A 24512-nucleotide genomic window follows, 5' to 3' on the forward strand; every position below is an offset into this window, starting at 1 on the left:
GGCTCTGGAAGGTTGGATACATGGCAGCAAGGTGCATGACTTTTTAGGATTGTACAATTTGATTATGAGGGAGCAGATCCTTAATAATTGTCAAAAGCAGCTTTTACACCAGTACCTGGTGGACTCAGATCTGATTTCTCCCCAAGAATTGGGCAAGAAGGCAGAAAAATGAGTCAGAACCAGGGTAAAGCCAAAGAATCAGGGTGGTGACCAGAAGAAAGATTATTCCAAGAACCAAGAGAAAGGTGGCGATAAATCGAAAGATAAATCCACTTCAGGCCCCCAAAAGTCCTCTTCTGGGGGTGGGTCCCAAACTCCCCGCCCGTCCCCCCCACCCCCCCCCCCTCCCGCAAAGAAGCCTTATTGCCATGTCTGTAAGAAGCCCGGCCACTGGAAAAATAACTCCATTTGCCCTAAGGCCAGCAATAAGGAAAATGTTCCTCCCAGCAATACAACCACTCCTCCTGGTAATCCCCCAGGTGGTGGTAGTTCACCCAAAAAGTTAGGTGGCTTCTCATGGGGAACTGAGGTGGATCATGGTTTAGAAAAGTCCCCCTCACAGGCCTCCTCAGTCTGTGATGGTGGCATGGGATTTGCCACTTTTACTGTCAGTCCCAATTCTTTGGGCAAGTACAGACAGGAGCCACTAATAAATGGTCAGAAAGCTACGGCCTTTAGGGACACAGGGGCTAGTGCCACCATGGTGACAGGGAATCTAGTACCACCTCAACAGCTTTTACTGAGTTTAAGTACCAGGTGACCAACATTGATGGTATCAGGACAGATCATCCCATGGCCATAGTCAATCTCAGCTGGGGAGGGGTCACTGGCCCAAAGAGAGTGGCAGTGTCCCCAATCTTGCCTGTAGATTGCCTGTTTGGTAATGATCTAGAAATGTCATCCTGGGCTGAAGGTGAATACCAGGCCCATTTAAGAATGGTAGGCCTCCCTGAGAAAGTTGGTGGGAACCATTGGGCCTCAACCCAACCCCAGGGAAATTATGGAGTTGTGGAGCCTGAAAGAATGGCCCACTCTACTCCACCAGAGAGCAGAAGGTTTGAAGAAAAGTCTTCTGCACCCCAGACCATAGGTAAGGACCAGCTTCCTCAGGGAACTGATCCTACCCCTGGTGAAGGAACTGCCCCAGAGGTGGTCAAGCCTGGCCTGACAACAACCCTGGTGGCAGGGGACCCTTCCAAGGTGGTACCCAGTCTGGAGCAGGTATCCTGCCCCTCTCTACCCTACCTCAATCAGCCTAGGGCTGCAGAGGTCAGGGAGGTCAGTGGACCCCTAAGGGCCCACTGTTCAGAGGAACCCCCTCATCACCAGATTAGGGACACCCAGGCAGTAGCCCTAGCCAGGTGAAAATTCCTCAACACACTGAGGGATCCCTCTTACCATTGGGTAGGGACCTCCCCCAGATGGACTCTATGGGGCAAGGTCAAACCTGGGACCAAATGGTTCCAAACCTACCCTCTCCCTCCAGTGTTCCAACCAAAGGGACCCAACCCCCAGCTGTAGGCAGCCAGAGGTTGACCCTTGGGGCCAAATACAACTCCTCCATGGTGACCAGTGCTCTGAGGAAGCGGAGGCCAACTTTAATAGGGTCTCACTTCTCTACTCCGACACCCCACCACCCTTTCACTTTGCCAAAACACACTACAGGTAGTAATCCCAACTTTTGGATAAAATCCAATACCCTTAAGCGTAGGAACTCCTTAGTGGGCCATAAGACAGGGGGTATCCATGCTAGTGCAGGATCTTCCTTATGAGTTTGAGTTTGAGTTTAAAAGCACTTTTAAAGCGCACGTATACCGGCGGTTTCTTGGCGCTGTAGCTAGTGGGGACTGAGGGTTAAGAGCAGGGAGAGAGGAATGGGCATTTATTCAAAGGATTTTGTGAATAGGTAGGTTTTAAGATTTTTGCGGAATTGGGGATAGAGGGTGATGGCACGAAGATGGAGGGGAAGGGAATTCCAAAGGGTTGGTGCTAGAATGGCAAATTTGGAGCCGCCCCACTTCTTTCTCCGGAAGCGAGGGATGGTGAGGAGGGACTGAGAAGAAGAACGTAGGTCCCTAGAGGGGACATAGGGAATAATCTCAGAGGAGATGAAGGCAGGTGCCAGGTCCAATCGGGCCAGGAAAGTGATGGATGCGAGTTTGAATTGAATTCTAGCCCGCACTGGGAGCCAGTGGAGAGATTTCAGAAGTGGGGTGGAGTGGTGGAATTTGGGAAGGTTGAAGGCTAGGCGGGCCGCCTGGTTTTGGATCTGTTGAAGGCGGCGCAAACTGTATGCAGGAATACCGGCATACAGAGCGTTCCCGTAGTCCAGGCGGGACACCACCATGGCCAGAATAATAAGTTTGAGAGCGGAAAAAGTAAAGAAGCGGGACACCTTGCGAATAGTACGCAGTGAGAGGAAAGAAGAAGATACCACAGAGCTAACCTGGGAGTGGAGGGTGAGTTGGGAATTGAGCTTAATGCCTAGTGTTTTAACAGAGGAGGAGGGGGCAGGAGGAGAACCAAGAGAGGGAGGCCAGCAAAGGGGGGACCAGGGGCTGGATGAACCGCCCGTCAATACCAACTCGGTTTTGTCCGGGTTAAGTTTGAGGTGATTGTGGCTCATCCAGTCCCTGATGTAGAACATGACAGTTTGAAAGTTGAGGACAGCAGAAGGAGAGGAAAGATCAAAGACCAGCTGGAGGTCATCCACATAGTTAAATACGGCGACCTCCATCTGTTGGAGAGAAAAGATAAGAGGGGCGATATATAGATTAAACAGAAGAGGGGAGAGAGATGAACCTTGAGGAACCCCGCACTGGACTTTCCGGAAGTCCGCTGTGAAGTCACCCAGGCGAACAGCCTGGGTGCGGTCGCTCAGGAAGGAGGACAACCAGACCAGGGCAGTCCCCTCGATCCCCGCCGCCCTGACACGGGAAAGTAAGATGTTGTGGTCCACCGTATCAAAGGCGGCTGAGAGGTCGAGGAGCACAAGGGCCTGGTGATGATTAGTGTCCATACCCTCCCTGAGGGTGTCGAGGACCGACATGACCATGGACTCCGTGGAGTGTGCGGGGCGGAAACCAGCTTGGCGGGGGGCAAGGGCTCCATGTTTCTCCACAAAGGAGCTCAGAGCGCAGGTGACGTGGCGCTCGAGCACCTTAGCTAGAAATGGCAGGAGGGAGATGGGGCGGAAATTGGCAGGGACAGAAGGATCTGCCCCAGGTTTTTTCAAGATGGGCACAATTACCGCAGACTTCAAGGAGCTAGGAACTATGCCTTGCGCGAGGGAGCTGTTGAGGAGGTGAAGGGGGGGATCGAGACAGGAGACAAAGATGTGGTGGAGGATATGGGCAGGACAGGGATCAAGAGGGGAGCCAGATTTGATCAGAGGCACCAATGAAGTCAGGTTTTCCCGAGTGATAGGGGGAAAGGTGGTTAGTTTGCCTTTGGGAGGGGGACATTGGGGATCCACAAAAGAAGGGGGAGGTGGGGGGATGTTGGCCTTAATGGTGATAATTTTCTGGATGAAATAATTATTAAGAGAAAGACAGAGGTCAATTGACGGGACAGGTTTAAGCGTAGTTCTGTCCGAGAATGCCAGGTTGTGAACGATGGAGAAGATCTCCTTAGACTGGTTCTCCGCTGCTAAGATTTTGGAGGAGAAATAAGCTGTTTTGGCCTCCAGGATGCTTTTTTTGTACTGGTTAAGGATATTGATATATTCCAGTTTCAAAGTGGGGCAGTAGTTTCTCCTCCAAGCCCGCTCTGCGCGGCGAACTATTAGTTTGGTGGCTTTAAGCTCTTGGTTAAACCACCGGTTGGCGTCTTTGTCGCGTTTAGAGGTAATGCGCTTGAGCGGGGCAACGGAGTCGCAGCTGCGGGAGAGCCACTGGTCTATAGCGTCAGCCTGGGAGACGGTGGTGAGGCCCTGAAGAGGCGGGAGAGAACCAGCAAGGAGAGAGGAGAGATTCTCAAGATTGACCCGGCCCCATGATCGGACCCAGGTGTTTTTGGGTCGGGGGGGCATAGCTGGGGGAAGGATAGGAAGGAGAAATGAAATCAAATGATGGTCGGACCAGGTGCAAGGGGAGATAGATAAGGATTCCACAGGGCAGTTCAGGGACCAGATTTGGTCAAGCTGGTGACCCTTGATGTGGGTGGGGGAGTGAACATGGGGTGTGAAGTTAAGTGAGTGGAGGGTTTCGGAAAAATCCTTAGATGACAGACATTCGGCAGGATCGGAAGGCCAGAAATTAAAGTCGCCGAGGAGCAGGATGGAGGAGTTGTTGATTGCAATGGTAGCCAGGACCTCCAAAAAATCTGGGAGAAACTGCAGGGGGGACTGAGGAGGACGATAAGTAAGGAAACAGGTAAGAGGAGGGGAGGTGGATACTGTGCGAATCACCAGGAATTCGGTGGTAGCAATGTTAGGTAGAGGGAGAATTTGAAAAGGGAAGTCGGTACGTGCGATGACTGCCACGCCGCCCCCGGCTCTGCCCGAAGGGCGGTCAGCCCTGAGTGCGTAGTAGGAGGCTGGAAGGGTGAATAGGAGTGCAGGGAGGGAGTCATCGCAGAACCAAGTCTCGGTTAAGAAGAGGAGATCTGGGGCCTGTAAGTCCAGCAAGACCGAGAGTTCGTGCGAGTGGGCAACAGCAGAACGGGTGTTGAGGTAGACAGCTGTGATGGTTTTAGGGTTTGGCGGAGGAGCAGGCCTACAGGTCGTAGGCAGGGTATCCAGAATAGGAGGAGGGTGAGGGAGGGGAGAGAGGGAGGCTATGCCGAGAGCAGAGATGCGAGAGCTGGTACTGGTCGTGATGGGCCAGGGGCCCTGGTAGCTGCGAAGTAGGGCCGGGCTGTAGGTGATAGGTGGGGCAGAGTGTAAGGCCCCTAGTCCCGGCCGGTCGCGGACGGGCGCAGACGGGCTTGCCTTAGGCGCGCCTTCGGCGCGCAATCGTCGCGCCCGCTGCGCTCGTCCGCTGCGCTTCCTACCAAGACACATATTTATGGTCGTGAGGCGGGGAGTTGAAAGGGGCGTGGCCAACAGAGTGGGCGTGTCTGTGGCGCGCCTCGCGCTCGAGAATGGCGTCTGGAGGTGAGGGGTCGTTGCAGCGTGGAGCGCTGTTTAAAGAGAAGCCAAGAAGTGCAGGTAGGAGGGGAGGTGATAGAAACACGTTATCACAGTTTAAAATTTTAAAAAATAAAGTTATGCATTCTCCCGGCTTCCGCCTCAGGAGTCCAATAGCTACTTAGTCAATAAAGTCTCAACTGGACAAAGTTAGCCTTATCTCCTTGCGTTTGGGGATTGGGGGGGGGGGGGGGGGTGTGTGTAGGAAAGTGGAATCTGATTGTATGGTTACCCCCACCCTTTTCCTGGTGTTTTGCTGGTTTTTGACTAGTTTGACTGGGATCGTGCTAATCAGGACCCCAGTTTATCTGCTTTCTTTCTAAATTGATTGCATGTACTTTAGGTACACTCCAGATTGGATTCTGGGGTACCCTTATAAGTCTCTCGTATATGGTATACTATGTACCCAGGGCCTAGGTACCCCAGAGGCCTCCCAGTGGCTGCAGCATGTATTGTGCAACCCCTGAGAGACCATTCAAAATGGCACCACAGGTCTGCAGCCTTTGGAACCTATTTTCCGGGGATTGTTTGTGATGCAGCGAACCATATATATTTAAGTGCATTATAACCTCGCGGTAAATGCTAACTTTAAAACGGCTGCTTAGAAACATGTTGTGTTTGGTGTCACGAGTCTGCCCTCCTGCTGCTGAGCCAAGCTCGAGCAGGGGAAGGCTTGACAACAGGTTTCCTGTCACAGGAAGGTGTGACCACCTCCCAGACAGGCTTTAGTATATTGATGCTGGGCGGGTGCACTCTGAGAATGCTTTGAAGTCTGCACTGGGGGAACATTTGGTGTCCCTTTGCATAGTCCAGCTCAAACTGGTTGCAGGAGCCATTTGCTCCTGCTCTGGCGCAAAACTGGACAAAGGACATGGGTGTAACCACCCCTCTGTCCTGACCCTCCCATAGGTGGGTCCCCAGAGTTTAACCCACCCTCGTCTGTCAAGAAGATAAAGAGAGAGGAAGGACAAAAAAAAATGAAGACGGCAAGCAAAGGTGGGAGCTTCCGGAGGAAGCTTGATGACTCCACAACGTACACCAAATGGAGGTACAGTGACGCCCACCAACAACAAACACAACAAGCACTTGCAATGCAATAGCTCTCACATTATTCAAGTTTGACCTATTGGCATTGCTAAATAATGCAACACCAGTAGCTCAAACTTTAATAATGCGATGCCTATTGCATTTTCAATGCTTATGTTCTGGCGTGTCTCAAGTTCCTCTTTGGGTGCTTTGATTGGGCAGGCCACACAGACGCTGGTGACCTTCGATGCTAATGATTGTCGTTAGTTAAGTGTCCCCCATGTCTGTTCTTTTTACCAGTTTCCTCATTAACCATTTCCCCTTCCTATGCACTAGTAGGCATTGCACATTTGTTTGCTCGACCATGTCATAAGGAGGCCTTTATGGCAATGTCACTGAAAGGTCATGGATGAACAGACTGGTTATATGTATCGTTCTTATCAGCTAGAATAGGTTTGGGGACCTTATTATCTGCTGTGGAACTAGGAGACTTTGTGTAACTTGGACTTCCCCAGAGAATTAATCGTGTCATCGTGGGCAAATTGATTTATTTACTTGTACCTCGGCTCACCTAGGAGACAATATCAGCAGCACTTGCACGCTGCTAACCTGTTTCATAAAACACCACTTAACTGATCGTAAAACGTTTCTGGGTTACACTAGATGGATACAACTCTGCCCCTTGGAGGTGAAATCAACTAAAGATTGGGCTTTGGTAATGACACTGAAAACACAAATACGTATGTCCTGATGCTGTTTACAACCCGAACAAAAGCTGGTAAACGTCTGGTGTGACGTCACTACGGGATGCTCTTGCTTCTGCTTTGTTGTGCCACCTGCCCTGTGTCTCGAGAGATCCGAGCGTGGAGGTAACATGGCCGCTGGAGATCTCACCCGCCTTCTTCCACCTCTCCTGGACCTCCACAGACCTGAGGCAGGCGGTAGAATGCAGGTAGCGCTGTGCCTGCTGCAGCCACTCCCTTCCCAGTCCATGCAGGCCTCTGATGACCCGTGTTGAGCCTGTCAAGCGTCTCTCTCAGAGCCACAGACAATGTGGTGCCGCGTTTCGGCTCTCAATATGAGAGCGCAGGACACAGCTGTGCAGTGGGAGAGGGTGGGTGGGTATGTGAGGGTGGAGGGAGTGCGGGGGGGATTTGACTGGACAGAAAATGGTCAGGGCAGGGAGGCAGCAAGAATCCAGGTAATTATTTTTGAGTTTGGTTGGATTTGGAGGATTTTGCAGAGGTTTGTGGGCGAGGGTGGCAGAAGACCAAGTTTTTTTGCGTAGTATGGGAGGGGGCATGTGTAGGGTGACTGCATTTTATGTCTCAAAGTAAAGTAAACCCCATAGCGGCCCCGTGCAGCTGTATAAGCCTGTGGCAGAAAGAGAAAGTATGCGATCCCCGGACAACCAAAATCGCCGAGATGTTGGTCTTATGGCCGATTGAGGGCTATGTGAGTTGCACACAAAACAAGCAGGAAGTGGGATAAGGGAGGGGGGTAGGCGGAGAGAGGCACGCAGGCTGACAAATGGTGATCACTTTCGCAGCCGCTTTGATGTTCTCAGTGGCCGCGTGGCTCACTGAGAACATCAAAGCGGCCGCGAAAGTGCTCACGCAGGCTGGCAAATGGTGGGCGCGCCCGGCGCACATGCACTGTAGCTGGAGGCCTGAAAAGCTACTAGTCGGCACTTCCAAATACCGCTTACTAAATCTCTCGCCAGAGCAGCGCTAAAGCGCTGGCTCAGGCGAGACCTAAAAATAGTAAAAGGGTAAAAGGTTTTATAGAAAATTCGGACACAACCACTAGATGGCAGAATAATGCACAGCATGTGGATCTAGAAATGCTATAAGCTGCAAAACTACACCGACAGGTATGAAACTAATTATGTTTCCCCTTTTCCTTGTTTACATTTACTGCTTTAATTGTGCTCCTTGACCTGCCTTTCACCGTGCTGCTGGCAGGCCTTGTGACATTAGAAGGCAAGTGTAATAACTTATTGTAGTTGAGCAGCTACCTCGTTTTCCTATTGGCCTGTAAATCTTTTCAAATACGATAATATCTGCCAGTCAAACAAACCACTTGAAAGAATGTGAAATGTGCCTTGTTTTTTATCTGCTAATGGACAAGCCCGAGTACGTGTTTTAGTGTGCAATCCAATTTTAGCTTCCTGGAAAATAGCTTTGCATTAAAAGACAAACATAACACAGGCCTTTGATAAACATGTTTGATATTTCTTTTTAAAGAAACGGTTTTTACAATTGAATTTAAATTCATGGTTGAAATACCATGCCGAGCAAGTTGAATTTTCTTTCTTATGCTTACCTTGACCTCTTTGAGAGACAGGGCATCCGGTCTGTAGAAAATCTGGTAGTGGATGTGATCTCCTGCACCGAAAGTAGTAGATAGGAGCTCCTGTGGACTTCTGGCTATACTACGTTGTCACATAGAACATATTATATATCAAGTTACTCAATTTTATATTTTGGCTTGAATTCTAGTTGGCTGAGGAACGCATTGGAAACATTCGAACAGTTCGAACCTTTTGTAAAGAAATGATGGAGATGGAGAAATATTCAAGTAAAGCTGAACATGTATTACAGTTGATGAAGAAAGAGGCAGTAGCTCGGTCTGGCTTCTTTGGAGCAGTAAGTATTTATGAATCATTTTTCTTTTCCCTACAGTTAATCTGTTACTTTGACTGGAACCCTTTACCTAGAATTGCTAAAATAAGAACGTTACATAGATGTAGATGATGTCCGTATGGGGTTGCATAAGATGGACTCCTAGGGCTCTGAAGTGAATATACACCTTCTCCATGGTCATGGATTTTTGACAGCCATGTTTTCGTAATCATTTTCAGATTACCATAGGGGTAACGTTTATCAGAAAATAGCAAGTCATGATTTAGACCGCAACCTTTGACTAGCACAGTAGTCATGCAAACAACAACTCCGCTATCTGCCGTTTTTAGATTGGTAAATTAACAAGCACTTGCAAAGCCAATAGGTCTTGCCTATGTTAGAGCGATTGCTTTCCGTGTGTCTTTTAGCCATGTTGTACAATATCATGGTTGCTGTTCAGATTTGCTAAATGTTAGTGGTGTGGTGTAGAGTGGAGCGACGTAGGGTGGTGTGGGGTCGAGTGGCACGGTGTAGAGTGGATTGGTGTAGAGTGGCAAGGAGTAGAGTGGCATATAGTTGAATGGAAAGGGGTAGCGTGGAGTTGAGCTGTGTGCTGTAGAGTTGGATGGAGTGGCGTAGAATGCAGTAGAGTGCCTTGGATGGAGTGGCATGGCGTAAAGTATAGTGGCGTGGAGTGGTGTAGAGTGGAGCAGGGTAGATGGGCGTACAGTTGTGAGCGTAAGTAATTAAAGGATCCATCGAGATGGCAGATAGACTGAAAGCAACATAAATAAGCAGTAAAACATTAAAAACTTTGAAATTGCTGGAAAGATGTGCAAATATAAGCAGTGAATACACAAAAGAAGCTGCTCTCGAGTAAAAAGTGACCGGAACTGAATTTGGCAAAAACTACTTTGTGGACGCTGGCATCTCACAAAAGATGGACTGTCCTCACACAGCACCAGGTGTCATGCTTCATCATCGGCAGTCCTCGCTCTCTAAAAACTAGGTTTGATAGAGAGTGGGCCTTCACCTGGAGACAGGGAGGCACTTCTAAAGCTAAGTGGGAGCCCGTGAAATGTGACTTAAGATCTAAAAACCAGTATAATTGCCAAATTAACATTTATTCAGAAAGGCAATTATATTGTATTGTAATTGCATTTATATAGTACTTACTACACCAGACGAGGTGGCGAAGCACTTTTTCGGCGAGTAGCACGCTACTCCGGAACCCATAAAGGATTAATGTTGAAGTAGTATAGTGAAATATGAAAGTCATTTGAGTAATGGATAGGTTAGTCAGTTGTTTGGATTCAGAAGGATAGCGGAGGGATAGAAGAGGGAAAAAGGTTTGCATTATATAGCGCTTACTACCCCTGATGTGGTGTTGAAGCCCTTTTTTTTCTGCGAGTAGCATGCTACTCTGGAACCGATACAGTGAAAGGATGGGAATTATTACCCCATCACCGTAGAGGCTAAATTTGTCGCCATGTTTCTGCTTATATGGTCCAAAGGATCAGCGGCATCAGGACATAATAATTTATCTGGGCTCCTTTCTTACCAAATTTATTCAGTATGAAGTTACGACTAGGTAGGCTAACCTGTGTCACTCAACCAACAGAAGATTTTCATAAAACCTGCAAACATAAGTGAAAAGAGAAAATTGCCATCAAAATGTTCGGTCATTTTAGAAATAAAATTGCCATACATGCACAAATTAATACATATAGTGGTTATTTGTGTATAACGCGTGTCACTGCAATCGTGAATACTCATCATCTCATTGGAGAACACATGTGAGATAAACTCACAGCTTTACCCTATGGTGGTTTCCTACACACCCCATGGGAGGAGAGTGGAGGAGAGACCCCTGTAGTCAAACTCTGGAAGAAGGGAAATGGAAGCATAAGGTGAGTAAGCTTCCATCCGACACCCATTTTTTACTCATGTGGATGAAGGGCATCTCGTTATTACACATTCATACTCTTTCACTCTCTTATTACATCAAGGTGTGCCTCTCACCGTGATCCTGGATGTGCTTGCTCTTCCTCCCCGGAGTCGAATGAACCCGTGAACTGTTGAGCCTTAAATAGTCCCCTTAATTGGTAACACTCGCGGAATGTAATCCACGTTTCCTCGTAAGTAGGAGGACATCCGGTGTCTAACAAGAATGATGAGATACCATGACTCCAGATTGGAAATTAATACAACCTCAATGAGAATAATTCTGCTGTAGACCTTGGCGCACAGCCAATATCCTACCTGTCTGCGTCCAGTGTGGCCATCACTCTATTAAAAATAGCCATGTCCTTTCCGTCCTTTACCCAAACCATTAATAGCAACTTTAAAAATAATTAATATTCGTGAAGGAGCATGAACACTACAGGTCCTTTGACCTTTCCACCTCATTCTGCCCGTACTCTTTCACACCCGCACTAAGCAAATACTATGTATCCGTTATCACATCACAGATTACCATGATGTGTGAAAGTTCACAACGTCTTGCACATAAAATCCTATCCTCAGGTTTTTTTTTTTAGTTTTTTTTTCCCAAAACCTTTATTCTTGTAAATCAGTGACACAGCTATTCAGCCGACATATCCTCAGGTTTTTTAATTATTTGCTTTAAATGTGTGATTCGATGGCACCCATATAAAGTCTATTTGGGGAGCGCCTGTGAGTTTGAGCACTGATTGCACACCATCGCTTGACCCATACAAAGTATTTCTGTTCCTTTGAATATTTATACCACCCCATTTGCGGTCTTGAATGCAAGAGAGGGGTGGTATCGTAAAGGCAAATAGGGGCTGAACAGCCTGACTCGGCACGCAGACATGGTACGCAGACGCGCCGTCCAGTCAGTCAGGTGGCTTCCCCGTGACACTGGGAAGCATCGATGTTGAGCCGCCAACAGGTTACTTAGCTTTATTAAATACAACTGTGGAACCACAGATGCTAATTCTTAGATTCCGGCCATCCCGCCTCTTTCAAATTGCTGACGCTGGGGTCAGGCACGCTTCCAATGATTTACAGGGGCACTTGTTAGACACCGAATGTCCTCCTAATTACGAGGACACGTGGATTACATTCCGTGAGTGTTACTAATTAAGGCTCAACAGTTCACGGGTTCATTCGACTCTGGGAAGGAAGAGCAGGCACATCCAGGATCACGGTGAGATGCGCACCTTGATTTGGTAAGAGCGTGAATGAGAGTATGAATGTGTAATAACCAGACACCCTTAGTCCACATGAGGAAGAAATGGGTGTGGGATGGACGCTTACTCACCTTTATGCTTCTATTTCCCTTCTTCCAGAGTTTGACTACAGGGGTCTCTCCTCCACTCTCCTCCCATGGGGCGTGTAGGAAACCACCATAGGGTAAGGTTGTGAGTTTATCTCACATGTGTTCTCTAATGAGATTATGTGTATTCACGATTGCATTGACACGTGTCATACACAAATAACCACTATATGTATTAATTTGTGCATGTATGGCAATTTTACTTCTAAAATGACCGAAGGTTTTGATGGCAATTTTCTCTTTTCACTTATGTTTGCAGGTTTTATGAAAATCTTCTGTTGGTAGAGTGGCACAGGTCAGCCTTCCTAGTGGTAATTTAATACTGAATAAATGTGGTAAGAAAGGAGCTCAGATTAATTATTTTGTCCTGATGAATGCCGCGGCTCCTTTGGACCATATAGGCAGAAACATGTCGACAAATTTAGCCACTACGGTGATGGGGTAATAATACCCCTCCCACCGTTTCTGTTTTAATTCCATATAAGTGCCTTTCTGAATAAATGTCAATTCAGCAATTATACTGGTTTTTAGATCTTTAGTCACATTTCACGTGCCCCCACTGTGCTCTAGAAGTGCCTCCCTGTCTCCAGGTGAAGGCCTACTCTCTATCAAACCTAGGTTTTAGAGAGCGAGGACTGCCGATGATGAAGCATGACACCTGGTGGTGTGTGAGGACAGTCCTTCATCTTTTGTGAGATGCCAGCGTCCACAAAGTAGTTTTTGCCACATTTAGTTCCGGTCACTTTTTACTCGAGAGCAGCTTCTTTTTGTGTATTCATTATAGGTTGGAGGCCAGCTTGCTCCGAGCACCCCGCGCCTCTAGTTCCCTCCCCTGGGAGTTCCTAGGGTTAGTGTGTTGTAAATATAAGCAGTGTCATGAATTGATTAATTGTGAAGAAAACCCAATGTAAAATAAAAGTGCATGGTGTGAAAGCAAAAAAACACAATGTAAAACAAGCATTGGCAAAGCTAGTAGGAATGGCATTGCCTTTCAGCCTTCTGGCAATTCTTTTTGTTTTGTCATGGCTGGTTGGGAATATGCTGTGTCCTCATCAATCTTTAAAAAAAATGATTTTCTGTAAGCTAGGTCGAGACTAACACAGACCTAAAAAGATTGAGTCAGTCAGTCTGGCATTGGCTACTGCCTCTTGCCTTTGAGAAAGAACAAAAGAAAAAAACGAATAAAAGGAGGCAGGAAAGAAAGAATCGCCCAGAGTTCTCCAAGCAGCCACCATAGGGAATCTGTAACACTAAGCAAACAGGGCAGTGATCAGACCATGTACTAGGTAAATGCGCTGCATCTGTCTTCCACTTCATGATATTAGCAATGAGAAGCAAATAGTCAAGCCTCGACCAAACGTTGTTGTGTGAAGAGTAGAATGTGAAGTCAGGGATAGTGGGGCGTTAGGCGCCCCAAATGTTGTGGAGTATGCGGGTGTCAGAGATGTCATGGAGTACCCCCGTGCCTGTGGTTTACCAATTGGTTGTTTGCCAATGGTATCCTCCTGAGGATCCTGCACCATGTTGAAGTCTCTGCCCAAAAGCATAATGTCTGCCTCCACCTGTCCCAGGAGTGAGTATACATTTCTGTAGAGGTCGGGTGGGTCTATGTTAGGGGCCATAGACTATCACCAATAGCGGGCACTTTTCTGCCAATATGTCGGCCAGTAAGATGAAGTGGCCATCTTGGTCTATGAAAGCTGGTGGTAAGGGAGAAAGGGACGCTTTTATGGATAAGGGTCCATACCGAGCAGGAACTGAAGCAGGAGAAATAACGGTGCGTCCCCCACATGGAAGCACGTGTGAGAGTCCAGAGGATGGGAGATTGGTTTCTTGGAGGAATGCAAATTTTGACCCTGGGGCAGTAAAGGTGTGCAATAACTAGATTCCACTTACACTGGTTAAGGCCATGAATATTCCATATACGAAAGGTGATGTCTGCCAGTTTATCCTGGCTTTCACTAGATGTTATCTAAGGAAATTAGGAATGGCAATTGTGCCATGCCTTTAATAGATGAAATAGGTGCCCAATGACCAGTAAAATACAAACAAAGAACATCCAAAACAAAATACCCCCCTACCCACACCAGACGAAAGTACAGAGACAACAAGGGGGGTTGTCCTCAGTTGGCCGGTCCCTGATGATTAAAGATCAAGGTGGGCAAAGGAACTACAGGCATCAGTTAGATAAATGTTGCATTAAGGAGCACAGTGAAGAGAAGCGCTCCGGCATAGTGCATCGTGAGTAGGCATTATTAGCGGAGTACTAGTTGCAGAAGGCCACCAAGTCTGCAGGTGTATCGAACAAATTCTGTTGTCTGTTAACATCGATTCGTAGCTGTGCAGAGTACAACATGGAATATTTGAGGCTGAGTTTACACGCATTTTTTTTTGCGTCTGAGTGCTTGCGGCGTGCGTCAAGGACGGCCATGGTGAGGTCGGGGTACAGTGGGACAGCAGAGCCTTTGTATTGTAGCAGGCCACGTTCGCGTGCCAGTCTGAGCTCTGTTTCCCTGTCTTTATAATTAAGGAGGCGTGTTGATTGGGCGTGGTGGGGCACCAGCCGGTGGTCTCCGGTCCAGCAACCTATGCGCATGTTCAACCACAAAGGTGGATGTGAAACTGCTGTGGTTGAAGAGTCTTGTGAGTAGTTGTTCAAAGAATGTGTCCGGGTACCACATATCTGCAATACCCAATATACAAATGATGTTTCTGTGGGACTGTGCCTCCAGGTCTTCGATTTTGATCGCCACCATCTTCAGCATATGCTCCAGCCTCTTCAGGCGCTTTGCCATGGTCCCAGCACCATCATCCAAGTCTGAGATGTGTTCTTCGGCCAGTCAAGTCTAGTGTTTTGCCTATCTAGGCGTTCACCCATACTATTGAGGACGCTGGTGAGGGTATTGAAGCGTGCATCGACGAGGCGAAACCCAGCTCACACTTATGCCATTATAGCATCAGTGCCACTGGTGAAGTCTGAGTGCGAAAAGAGAGAGTCCTTTGGACAAAGCTACGTAGTCTACGTGCTTAACAGGCTGCTACACTTGAGACCTATCCGAAACCTCACTCTAGTCACTCACTCACTCTTACTGGAGACGATTAGACCATATATAGTCAACAGATGAGTAAAAAACAGTAAAATAATGTAAAAAACAAAAATATACAAAAATAAATTTATTCACAAAATCACAAATAAAAAGGACCAGTACAATCATTAACATAATGTCTGACAATAATCACATAAATAATTCATAATTACAATAAATTGGCAAAAGACGTAAACAATAAGTACTAAAAGAAAGAGTATAAAACAGACAAACAACATATGTCTTGGCGCGGAGCATCCTGTAACTTTGAGCGGTGCCTTTGAACCACGGTGCAAGCAGCGGGGTCAATTTTGGTGTGGAGCAGCCTCCTCGGGGATACCAAGGCTTCGTTGTGAAGCGAGGCAATGTGGGGTGCGGTGCCCACAGGTTGCGGTGCGAGCAGCGGCTCGGTGGCAGCATCAGCAGGCGTAGTCAGTGAGACCAGGGTCACGTTGCGGCGATGCCTTCTGGACACGGAGTCGGCAGCGGCGTTGTAGAAGGCGCCTGGTTGCTTTTTCTTCTGTTGCAGCACAAAGCACATAGTCCCCAGTGCTGAGGGCAGAAGAACTTGGTCTTTGCTGTTCCTGAGACTTCTTGAACAGGGGGCAAGCTCTCCCTCAAGCTCTTGGAGAAACTCACAAAGATGGATTGCAGAAAGTTCAGTGCAGTCCTTTCCCTGCCCAAGACAGGAGCAGCCACTGCAGGCCAACACAGCAAAGCACTCAGCAAAGTGGTAGCTCCTCCTTACAGCTTCTCCATTTCTTCTTCTCTGCAGTCTTCTCGGTCCAAAAGAGTAGTAAAATTCAGGGGTTACGGTCCTACTCTTTATAGCCCAAAATCCTTTGTCATCTCAGGCAGAGAGTGTCTGGGCCCAGCCAGAACCAGTTCTGCCCTCTCTGGTGTGGCTTCCTGGCAGGAGGTGGAGATGGCATTGTCAACGGCAGACCAGGCCCATTCAGGTGAAAGGAAATCCCTCCCCCCTACTCTAAATGTAGCCCAGGTCTATTCAGCCCTTTCCTGAGCCAGGTAGATTAACTGGAGCCATGGCTCTTCCCCAGCCTCTGTCAACCAAAACCCAGACAGTCAATCCACAAACCTAGTAGAGGCCCACTGGATGGCTGAGCAAGAAAATACCTACTTTCTAAAAGTGGTATTTTCAAACACAGAATGTAAAAATCACCTTCACTAAAAGATGCATCTTTAGATTCTGAGTTCAGGCATACTAAACTTTATTTTTTCACCTAGTTCCCAGGGCCAGTTATGTTTATAAGCTGTTCTAAACAAACTCCCCATTCTGTCCTATGGGAGCAGGTGGCCTTGCTATAGTGAAAAACGGAATTGGTAGTATTTCACTATCAGGACATGCCACAAACATCAGGGCATATCCTACCTTTCACATACACTGCACCCTGCCCACAGGGGTACCTTGGGCCTACCTTAGGGGTGACTAACATGTAGAAAAGGGAAGTTTTAGGGAATGGCAAGTGGGTGCACCTGCCAGGTCTACATGGCAGTTACAAACTGCGCTCAGACCCTGCAGTGGCAGGTCTGAGTTACCTTTTTATCGGCTACTTCCGTGGGTGGCACCAGTAGCTTTGGATTTACAGGCCCTGGCACACACAGTGCAGTTTACTAGGGTCTTACCAGTAAATCCATTGTGCCAATCATGGAAACACCAATCCATAACTCAATTTATAACAGGAGCACTTGCACTATAACACTGAAAAGCAGTGAGAAAGTGCGCAGAGACACTAAACCAGTGAAAATAGAGTCAAAACCAGAAGGTCAGTAAGCAAGAAGACCGAGGAAACACGCCACAAGTCAAGTCAAGTCTAACAGTCTGTATCAGATTGGGAACCCTGGCGGCGAGCACGCTTGGCCTGCTTGAAGACCGGCTTGCGCTGCTTTGGGTGTCTACGGCCCATCATGAGGATGGAAAAAATTTGAGGCAATGTGGAGAGAGGGGGCGAAGGTGGTACGAGCGTCGGGTGATGTAGGCAGCCAGGCTTCTAAAGTAAAGCAGCACACCCAGCGTGCACCCCAGTAGGCAGTCCATGGGTTAGGGGGGTGCAGCAATGAGGAAGGAGAAAGCCCCAGCCCTGGATGTCACAGAGAGCTACACGGGCAGGGAGCAGATGTGACAGGCTGTTTTTTCAGCCTAGGAGCGCCAGGTCAGCACACTCATTGTCTGGTGCAGAAGGGAGCAGCAGTGTTTCAGGGCACCTTCCTGCTACGCAAGTCTGGGACAGAGCTGTGTGGGAGGAGAGTCCCCCACTGAGCTGCAGGGCCCCTTATTGCAGGGATGGGAGGAGGCCGCAGTCAATCTGGGTAGGCTGATATGAGCGGGCAACCGTATGCTGCGACATGCAGGGCATACCACAGTGTGGGAAGTGCAGTGTCAGGCAGCCAATCCAGATGAGCAGATCCTGACGCCTCCGTGAATACTCATGAATAGGGCGCCTCCCCTTGTTTTTTAATTACAGAGCATAATTTAATGTGCCTAAGTGGTGTCTCAATATTACTAAAGCGTCAGTAGAGATGGCAGATAGGGTGAAAGCAACATAAATAAGAAGCTGTACGCTTGTGTTGAAAGTAGGAAATTACATTGCACGTCCAAGAATACTAAAACGCATAATGACAAAGAAAACAACCAATGGTATGCTGTGGGCAGGTTGTAAGACCACTGAATAGTACAGGGTACGCCTCGCAGTGCAATGACTGCATAGGTGAGACCTAAATATTGCAGCATGTGTTCACGACACGTGCAAGTATGCCTTTCAGAATACACGTGTGACGATGGCACGTGTGTATTGGAAACCATCTTGGAATGGATCTTCGGTGATAGAAAACCCATTCAAATGTTGTGAGCCATGTGCACAAGCATCTTAAAACATGCGTACATAGGCAACTGAAAAATAAGCACTGGCAAAGCCAATATCTCTGCATTTTGGGTTTGCCAACGCTTGTTATTGTAAGTGGCACAAACACTAATTTGTCGGTGACATATGTTACACGGTTACTCATTTATATCCTTATTTGAAAAATGGGTAGAGGAGATACGGTATTACATGTTTTCTAGTTATTTTTAGAAGGATCACTTTCACATAAAAAAAATTGTTACACTGTTCTTTCATATTAGTTGGTTCCTGTTATGGGCCTTATACACAGACATCTACAAATTCAGTAGATTAATATATACAAGTTAATTCGCATAGATGCATACAGTATTCAGATCTACCACCACACAAAGTACATATAAACATACACATGCAAACAGATCAACATACCTACTTGTATTTATCCGACAGAAACCAACAGCACACTCAGTGTACACATAGACCAACGCAAATAAAAGCTTTTATGCACACAGACTTACAGCAAAAGCGCAAATGCATACACATAGATGTTCAGGTTCTTAAGTGTGCACCTGCCAACAGAAATAAAAACAACCATTCACATAGAGTAGTAACTGTCTAAGCAGTGTCCCTGCATAAAGAAAGAGACATGCAAACAAACATTATTTGATTGATTGATTTGTTGACTTTAAAAGCTAATTATTTCCTGGGAACTGGGTGTCCTGGTCTCTCAGCATAAAATTAAGTCGCAGAAATAATTTTTTGAAGAGGGGGAGATGGTGTCCACCCAAGATGCTTGGATTTAGGCTTCCAAGCCTTAGAGGCATACAGACACCCAAGGACTGAAAGGCTGACAGACAGATGAAAGGAAGGTCATCCATATAATACACTGACTGGCATCCACACAGTACATGCATAGATCAACAGAGCATTTTTTTTTTCTTCACCAAATGTCCAGATCTCGAGAAAGCACTCAACAGCTCGCTTCAATTCAGCTCTCCTCAGTATTCCAATGAATTTTCCATGCCTGACGCGTTTCAAGGTATAAAACCTCTTTCTCAAAGGCTCTTCATTTGCATATATGGCGCCGTGATTGCTCTCTCCTTTTAAATATGCAGCATGTTTTTGATTGGCTAAGTGCAACATCTTTTTATTGGCTGATTTCGTTTTTCACACATGATGCATTATGGGACATATAGTGTCCAGAGCACAATTATAATACCCTAAGTGGGCCACATGCGACCATTATATATATTAAAAGTCACTTATTTTCCTTTAGTAGGATCAACAGAGCATTAGACGCCATGCCAACAGACATAAAGTAACGTGCACACAAAACATTTGATCAACTGAGATCAGTAGCATACACATAACGGAGAAACACGGATCTAAGCTGAAAGAAAATAATGTACCAATTCACTCTTCATTTCAAGTTTCTGGGAAATCCCAGTTTGGCTGCAGATTTGTGTTTTTAGTCATATTGGGATTACAAGTCGAGCGGAAAAACCCACAGATGAGATTTTATTTTTAACCATTAACATTTTGCTTTAAAAACCCTGGCTAAATATGAATTGGGAAAACATTTATAATGGAGATAGGGAATAGGTGGGCAAAGACCAATTTGAGATTAATCCTCAGCCCCAAAAGCACAAACTCATAAAGGGGTGGTAATACGCCATCAGGTAAGTCCTGTTCCACGAGCATCTGTAATTCCAGGTGCAGTATTACCACACCATTTATGTGCAACTCAAAATGACGCCACTAGTGGTAAGATCATCAGTATACCCACTAACAGCGAATAAGTGACAGGTTGCATCCATATACCTTGGAAAAGTTATGAATAGAGCCTAACATTCAGCTGAGAAGGGGACTGCAGAAACAGAAATACAGCTGGGGGAAGCTTAGACGAGGAGCAGGCTTAGTAGACGAAATCAGTCAGAATTAAAATCAGAGGGCAAAATCAGGATTTGACTTTCCGCTCATACAGGCTAAGACAAGCAAGCGGCAGATATACAAAGATGGTTACATTAGGAAACGAAATACAGCTAAGGCAATAGTTTAAGGGACACTAACTCCAGTAGTCTGAAATCAGAAACCGACATGCAGCTCACAGATGTTGAGCTGAAGAACACACAGTTTAGAGACCCTGAACGCATAATCCATAGTTGAGTGGTTGAGCACGGACCCTATATCTCAAGCAGTGAACATGTGTTTCTTTGCAGTTGAGGGACTGAAATCAGAAACATGGTCATCACTCCGGCTAAAATCAGGATCATTAATAAAACAGAGGGCCTAGATCAGGATCAGAGGTAGTTATCTGAGAGTATGATATCAAAAGCAGGAATACAGTTTTAAAAAGTGAGCAGACGCTCACAAGAGATTGCGATAGACGGAGAGAACATTGCTTCTAAAAGCTGAGATCAATTGGCAGTATGAGATCAGTGCAGAATAAAATCTAAGAAAATTACATTGAGTATGGTTTAAAGTTAAGATCAGTGGGAGACATACACACAGGAACTATAAGAAAGAGAGAAAATACTTTATTGCGGTCATAGGTCATAAAGGTTGTAAATAAAACCAATTAAAACACAATACATTGGTTCATAATTACACAGTATAACACTCTTAGAAGTTTCCCACACTTGAAAATATCATGTAAAATACATTCCTATTAGTGTAGTTACATGGGGAAAGGGAAACACAACTATAGATAGAAACCCGCCATGTCTAAAAGTGAAGTTTATACAGGTAGTAATCAATAAAATATAACTATATTTTGACAAAGCCGTAAAGGTTCTCATTAAAATACAATGTATACATTGTTTTTTATAAAACACAGTTAATTATTAATGGGAAGTGTCACAAGTAGCGCTCTAGGCTTATTTTAGGACCTTACCTTATATGAAATTTACTCTCATACTTAAAAATAGCACTTGTTTTAAAATTAATAAAACCAAGCACTAATATATCACAATTGTAAAATTGATGGCAAAACGTAATCATTTGATAACTGTTTTTCTCTTCGCCTAAATCAGAGCCTGGAATGTTGCTACTGCACAGGTGTTTCAGTGTGAAATAATCTGTTCTTAATAGCCTCCGAGCAGTACAGTGACTAGAAGTGTCGAGTTGTCTACAGATGAGTGTCGCTCAAGCAGAGCGAGGCTGGGCGTAAGCCAGACATGCAAACAACTCAGGAACTGTGGTCCAGAGCCAACATCCAGAGCTTGCAGCCTGAGATAAAGCTCACAGATAAACAGCTCAGTTGGGGTAATCTCAGGAGGAGAATACAGTTTAGAGATGCTAACATTTAACTCCGATACACAACATAGAATTGCTGAAATTGCGAGCAGATCTGCAACTCCTAGAGGATTAGGTCCAAATACACATTCCAGAGAGCTTGTCCAGACAGCATAATATGCTGATGTGCATATTAGAGTATTTTACTTTAGAGCAAACGTCTAGGAAAGGTTGAGAACAGAAGTAGGCATATGCCTCTGAGAGAGGGTGAGCAGGAGAATTAAATGTGGGAGGCAGAGATCTAGAGTCCCAGGTTTTGATCTCTGTCCCCTTACCCCTAAGGACTCAGAGTGCCAACCCGAATTGAAGAACCAGTAGAACTGCATGCCATATACAGTCCAATGAGCAGTGTTTGTGTAAAATGGGTATCTAATAGAGACGTTTAGCTGCATATTCCTTACCCTAGAATTTCCCAGGCGTCAGACCAGAATCTGAAGATTTTTTGTGAGCAGTACGCTGGTAGGTGGCGGTGTTCACCTCTGCATGCATAGTCGACGTCCTCTGGGCCGGAAGTGATGTCTGCAGCACCTATATAGGCATCACCTAGGCGCCCTGGCTTCATTTATTTTCTTTCTGTGCCAGCCTCTGCTGATCCAGAAAAGAGCTACCCCTTAGTCACTGACAGGATTTTTTTTACATTTTGTCGACTTCTTTTGAGATTGTACCTCCTGGTGTGTAGGATGTCATCTAAGAAAGCAAGATTCAAGCCCTACGGAGCCGGTCATCGGCTGATGTCAGTGACAGACCCGCACCGTGTCTTCCTGTGGTGTATGGACAGGCGACAATCGTGCTCCAGTTGCTGCGAAATGAGCCCTCAGGCCTTGCGGGAGCGATCCCTCCAGCTCATGGTGGCTCTGCATGTGACTACGTGTCACTCGAGGTCCCGGTCAAGAGGAAGGTTCTGGGAGTGGTCGTGGAGTCCAAGGTCGTCGTCCCACTCCAAGTCCTCGGGACACTAGGGTACGTCGAAGTACAAGAAGAAGTCATTGAAGAGGTCTTTGACTTCTCCTCGGCCGATGGGATGAGGGAGCGTCAGCATTAGAGGCCAGGCTCAGCGGGAGAGCTCGCGCCTGCCGACTCTGTGCCTCGACGATTTTCCAGAATCAGAAGCGATCCTGCCCAACTCAAGAAATTTTATGAGGCCATGCACCTCCTCTCTGGGTGGCCAACCCTCTTGGCGCACCTTCGGGCCCCATGGATTTGGAGGGGGCCCTTTCTGGTTCTGCCTCAGTGGCTCTGGCTCCAGTCGGGCCCCATGAATCCATTCCTGGAGCTGGAACAGCGCTGGTCATACCAACTCGACCTTCCCCAATGCTGGTCCCAATGCAGACGCACCCCTGGGGCCACCGGCGGTGCCATCCCCATTCTGATGCAGAGCTGGAGGGGCGTTGCCTGATGCCGTTTCCAGCGCCACACAGAGCCCTGCTTCCTAGATCAGTGCCTGAGCCCTATTTCCTTGGGTTAGGACTTAGAGAGGAATGGGAGGTGGTCACTGGATTCTGAGGAAAAACAGTCATATGAAAATAACCCTAAAATGGACTGGTGTGAAGAACTGGGTGAAGTTGTGGACTGGATAATTCTCCAGAAACTGGTATGCTTTCTCCCCCTACCATGGCTTAAGAGAAGGCAGCTTCTAATGCAATGGTGGTGCGAAGGGCAGCTGAGGTTCTCGACCTTCAGTTGCCCTCGGTGGCAGTCAATACTAACGTCTTGACAGAGGTGCTGCAACCAGGAGTCCTCCCTTCAGAACCTTTACTCTCTTTCAATGAAGCCCTCACTGACGTCCTATTGGGTCTTGGTCCACACCCCTCACAGGGGCTCCTGTGAATAGGACAATCGCCTGCCGCCACCGCCCCTCCACAGGGGACCCAAAATACCTCTCCCAAGGTGGTCCAAGCCCCGACATCCCAAGGGAAATTCCCTACCATTCCCCCAGATAGGGAATCCAAAGAGGCTGAACTCTTTCGGGAAGAAGAATTTTTATTCTGCCAGCCTGGCATTGCGGTGTGTGAACACCGCATGACTTTTGGACTGTTTTTCCCATGCTCTGTGAGACACAGTTGTGTAAGTGCTGCCACAGGTCCCGGAGGATGCCCGGGCTGTAGTCTCTCAGGCTGTTGCTGATGGGGGAGATGCAGCAAAGTCTACTATCCATTGTGTATTTGACTACGACTCTCTGGGCAGAGCAGTTTCATCGATGGTGGCCTCAAGGTGCCACGCCTGGTTGACGACAACTGTTTTTTGGGGGGAATGTGCAATCCTTTCTTATGGACATGTCCTTTGATGTCACCTGTCTCTTCCGAGACAAGGTGGATTCAGCGCTGGAGCACACTGCCATTGATGACTACCCTTACCTCCATGCCACATCTCCTGACCGGCTGATGGAGGATCATCTGTCCCTTCTCTGCAAGGAAGTCATGGCTCTCTTGGCCTAAGGAGCCATAGAGAGTGCTCCAGTGCCAGAATTAGGCTGCGTTTGCTGTTCTCGCTACTTTCTGGTTTCCAAAAAGGACAAAGGCCTTCGTCCTATTTTAGATCTGGGGGCCCTCCGCTTCTTCCTCAAGAAGGAGTAATTCAGAATGCTCACGTTAGCTCAGGTTTTGTCTGCCCTGGACCCAGGAGACTGTATGGTAGCGTTGAACTCGCAGGACGCCATTTTTCACATTCCCATTCTGCCTGCCCACTGGCGCTATCTGCGGTGTGCAGTAGGCCATGAGCATTTTCAGTTCACTGTGTTTCCGTTTGGTCTTACCAGCACCCCTCTGGTGTTCACCAAGGTGATGGCGGTGGTTGCAGCTCCTCTGCGGATATCAGATGTGCCATTATTCTCCTATTTCAATGACTAGTTGTTGAAGGCAGGTTTGCCCCAGGTTGTGTCTTTCTTCTCCAGACTACAGCGTACCTCTTGCACTCGCTGGGATTCACCATGAACATGCCAAAGTCACAGCTGACTCCTCCTCAGACGATTCCTTTCATTGGAGCTAGTCTGAACACAGTGCAGTTTCGGGCTTCTCCTCCTGAGCAGCTAGTCCAGGATCCCGATGTTTTCAGCCTCTATCCTGGATATCGGTAAGGCAGACCCTGAGGCTGCTGAGACTCATAGCCTCCTGCATCCTGCTGGTAAATCATGCCTGATGGCATATGCGGGCTCTCAAGTGGGACAGCGTATGAGGAACCTCTCCAACATGGTCTAGA

The 24512-nt window shown here is 47.1% G+C and overlaps 1 protein-coding gene across 2 annotated transcripts in view; it reads left to right on the top strand.

Annotated features, from left to right (window-relative positions):
- The window catches only part of ABCB10 (ATP binding cassette subfamily B member 10), a 945933-nt gene that overhangs the window by 278225 nt on the left and 643196 nt on the right, over nt 1–24512 (top strand). For both annotated transcript variants that reach the window (XM_085611934.1, XM_085611935.1), the window contains exon 5: nt 8656–8802. In XM_085611934.1, coding sequence (XP_085468060.1) covers nt 8656–8802 — 147 coding nt within the window. The remainder of the gene's footprint in view (nt 1–8655; nt 8803–24512) is intronic.

This window comes from Triturus cristatus, chromosome 6, assembly GCF_964204655.1.
Source record: "Triturus cristatus chromosome 6, aTriCri1.1, whole genome shotgun sequence".
Lineage (NCBI taxonomy): Eukaryota > Metazoa > Chordata > Amphibia > Caudata > Salamandridae > Triturus > Triturus cristatus.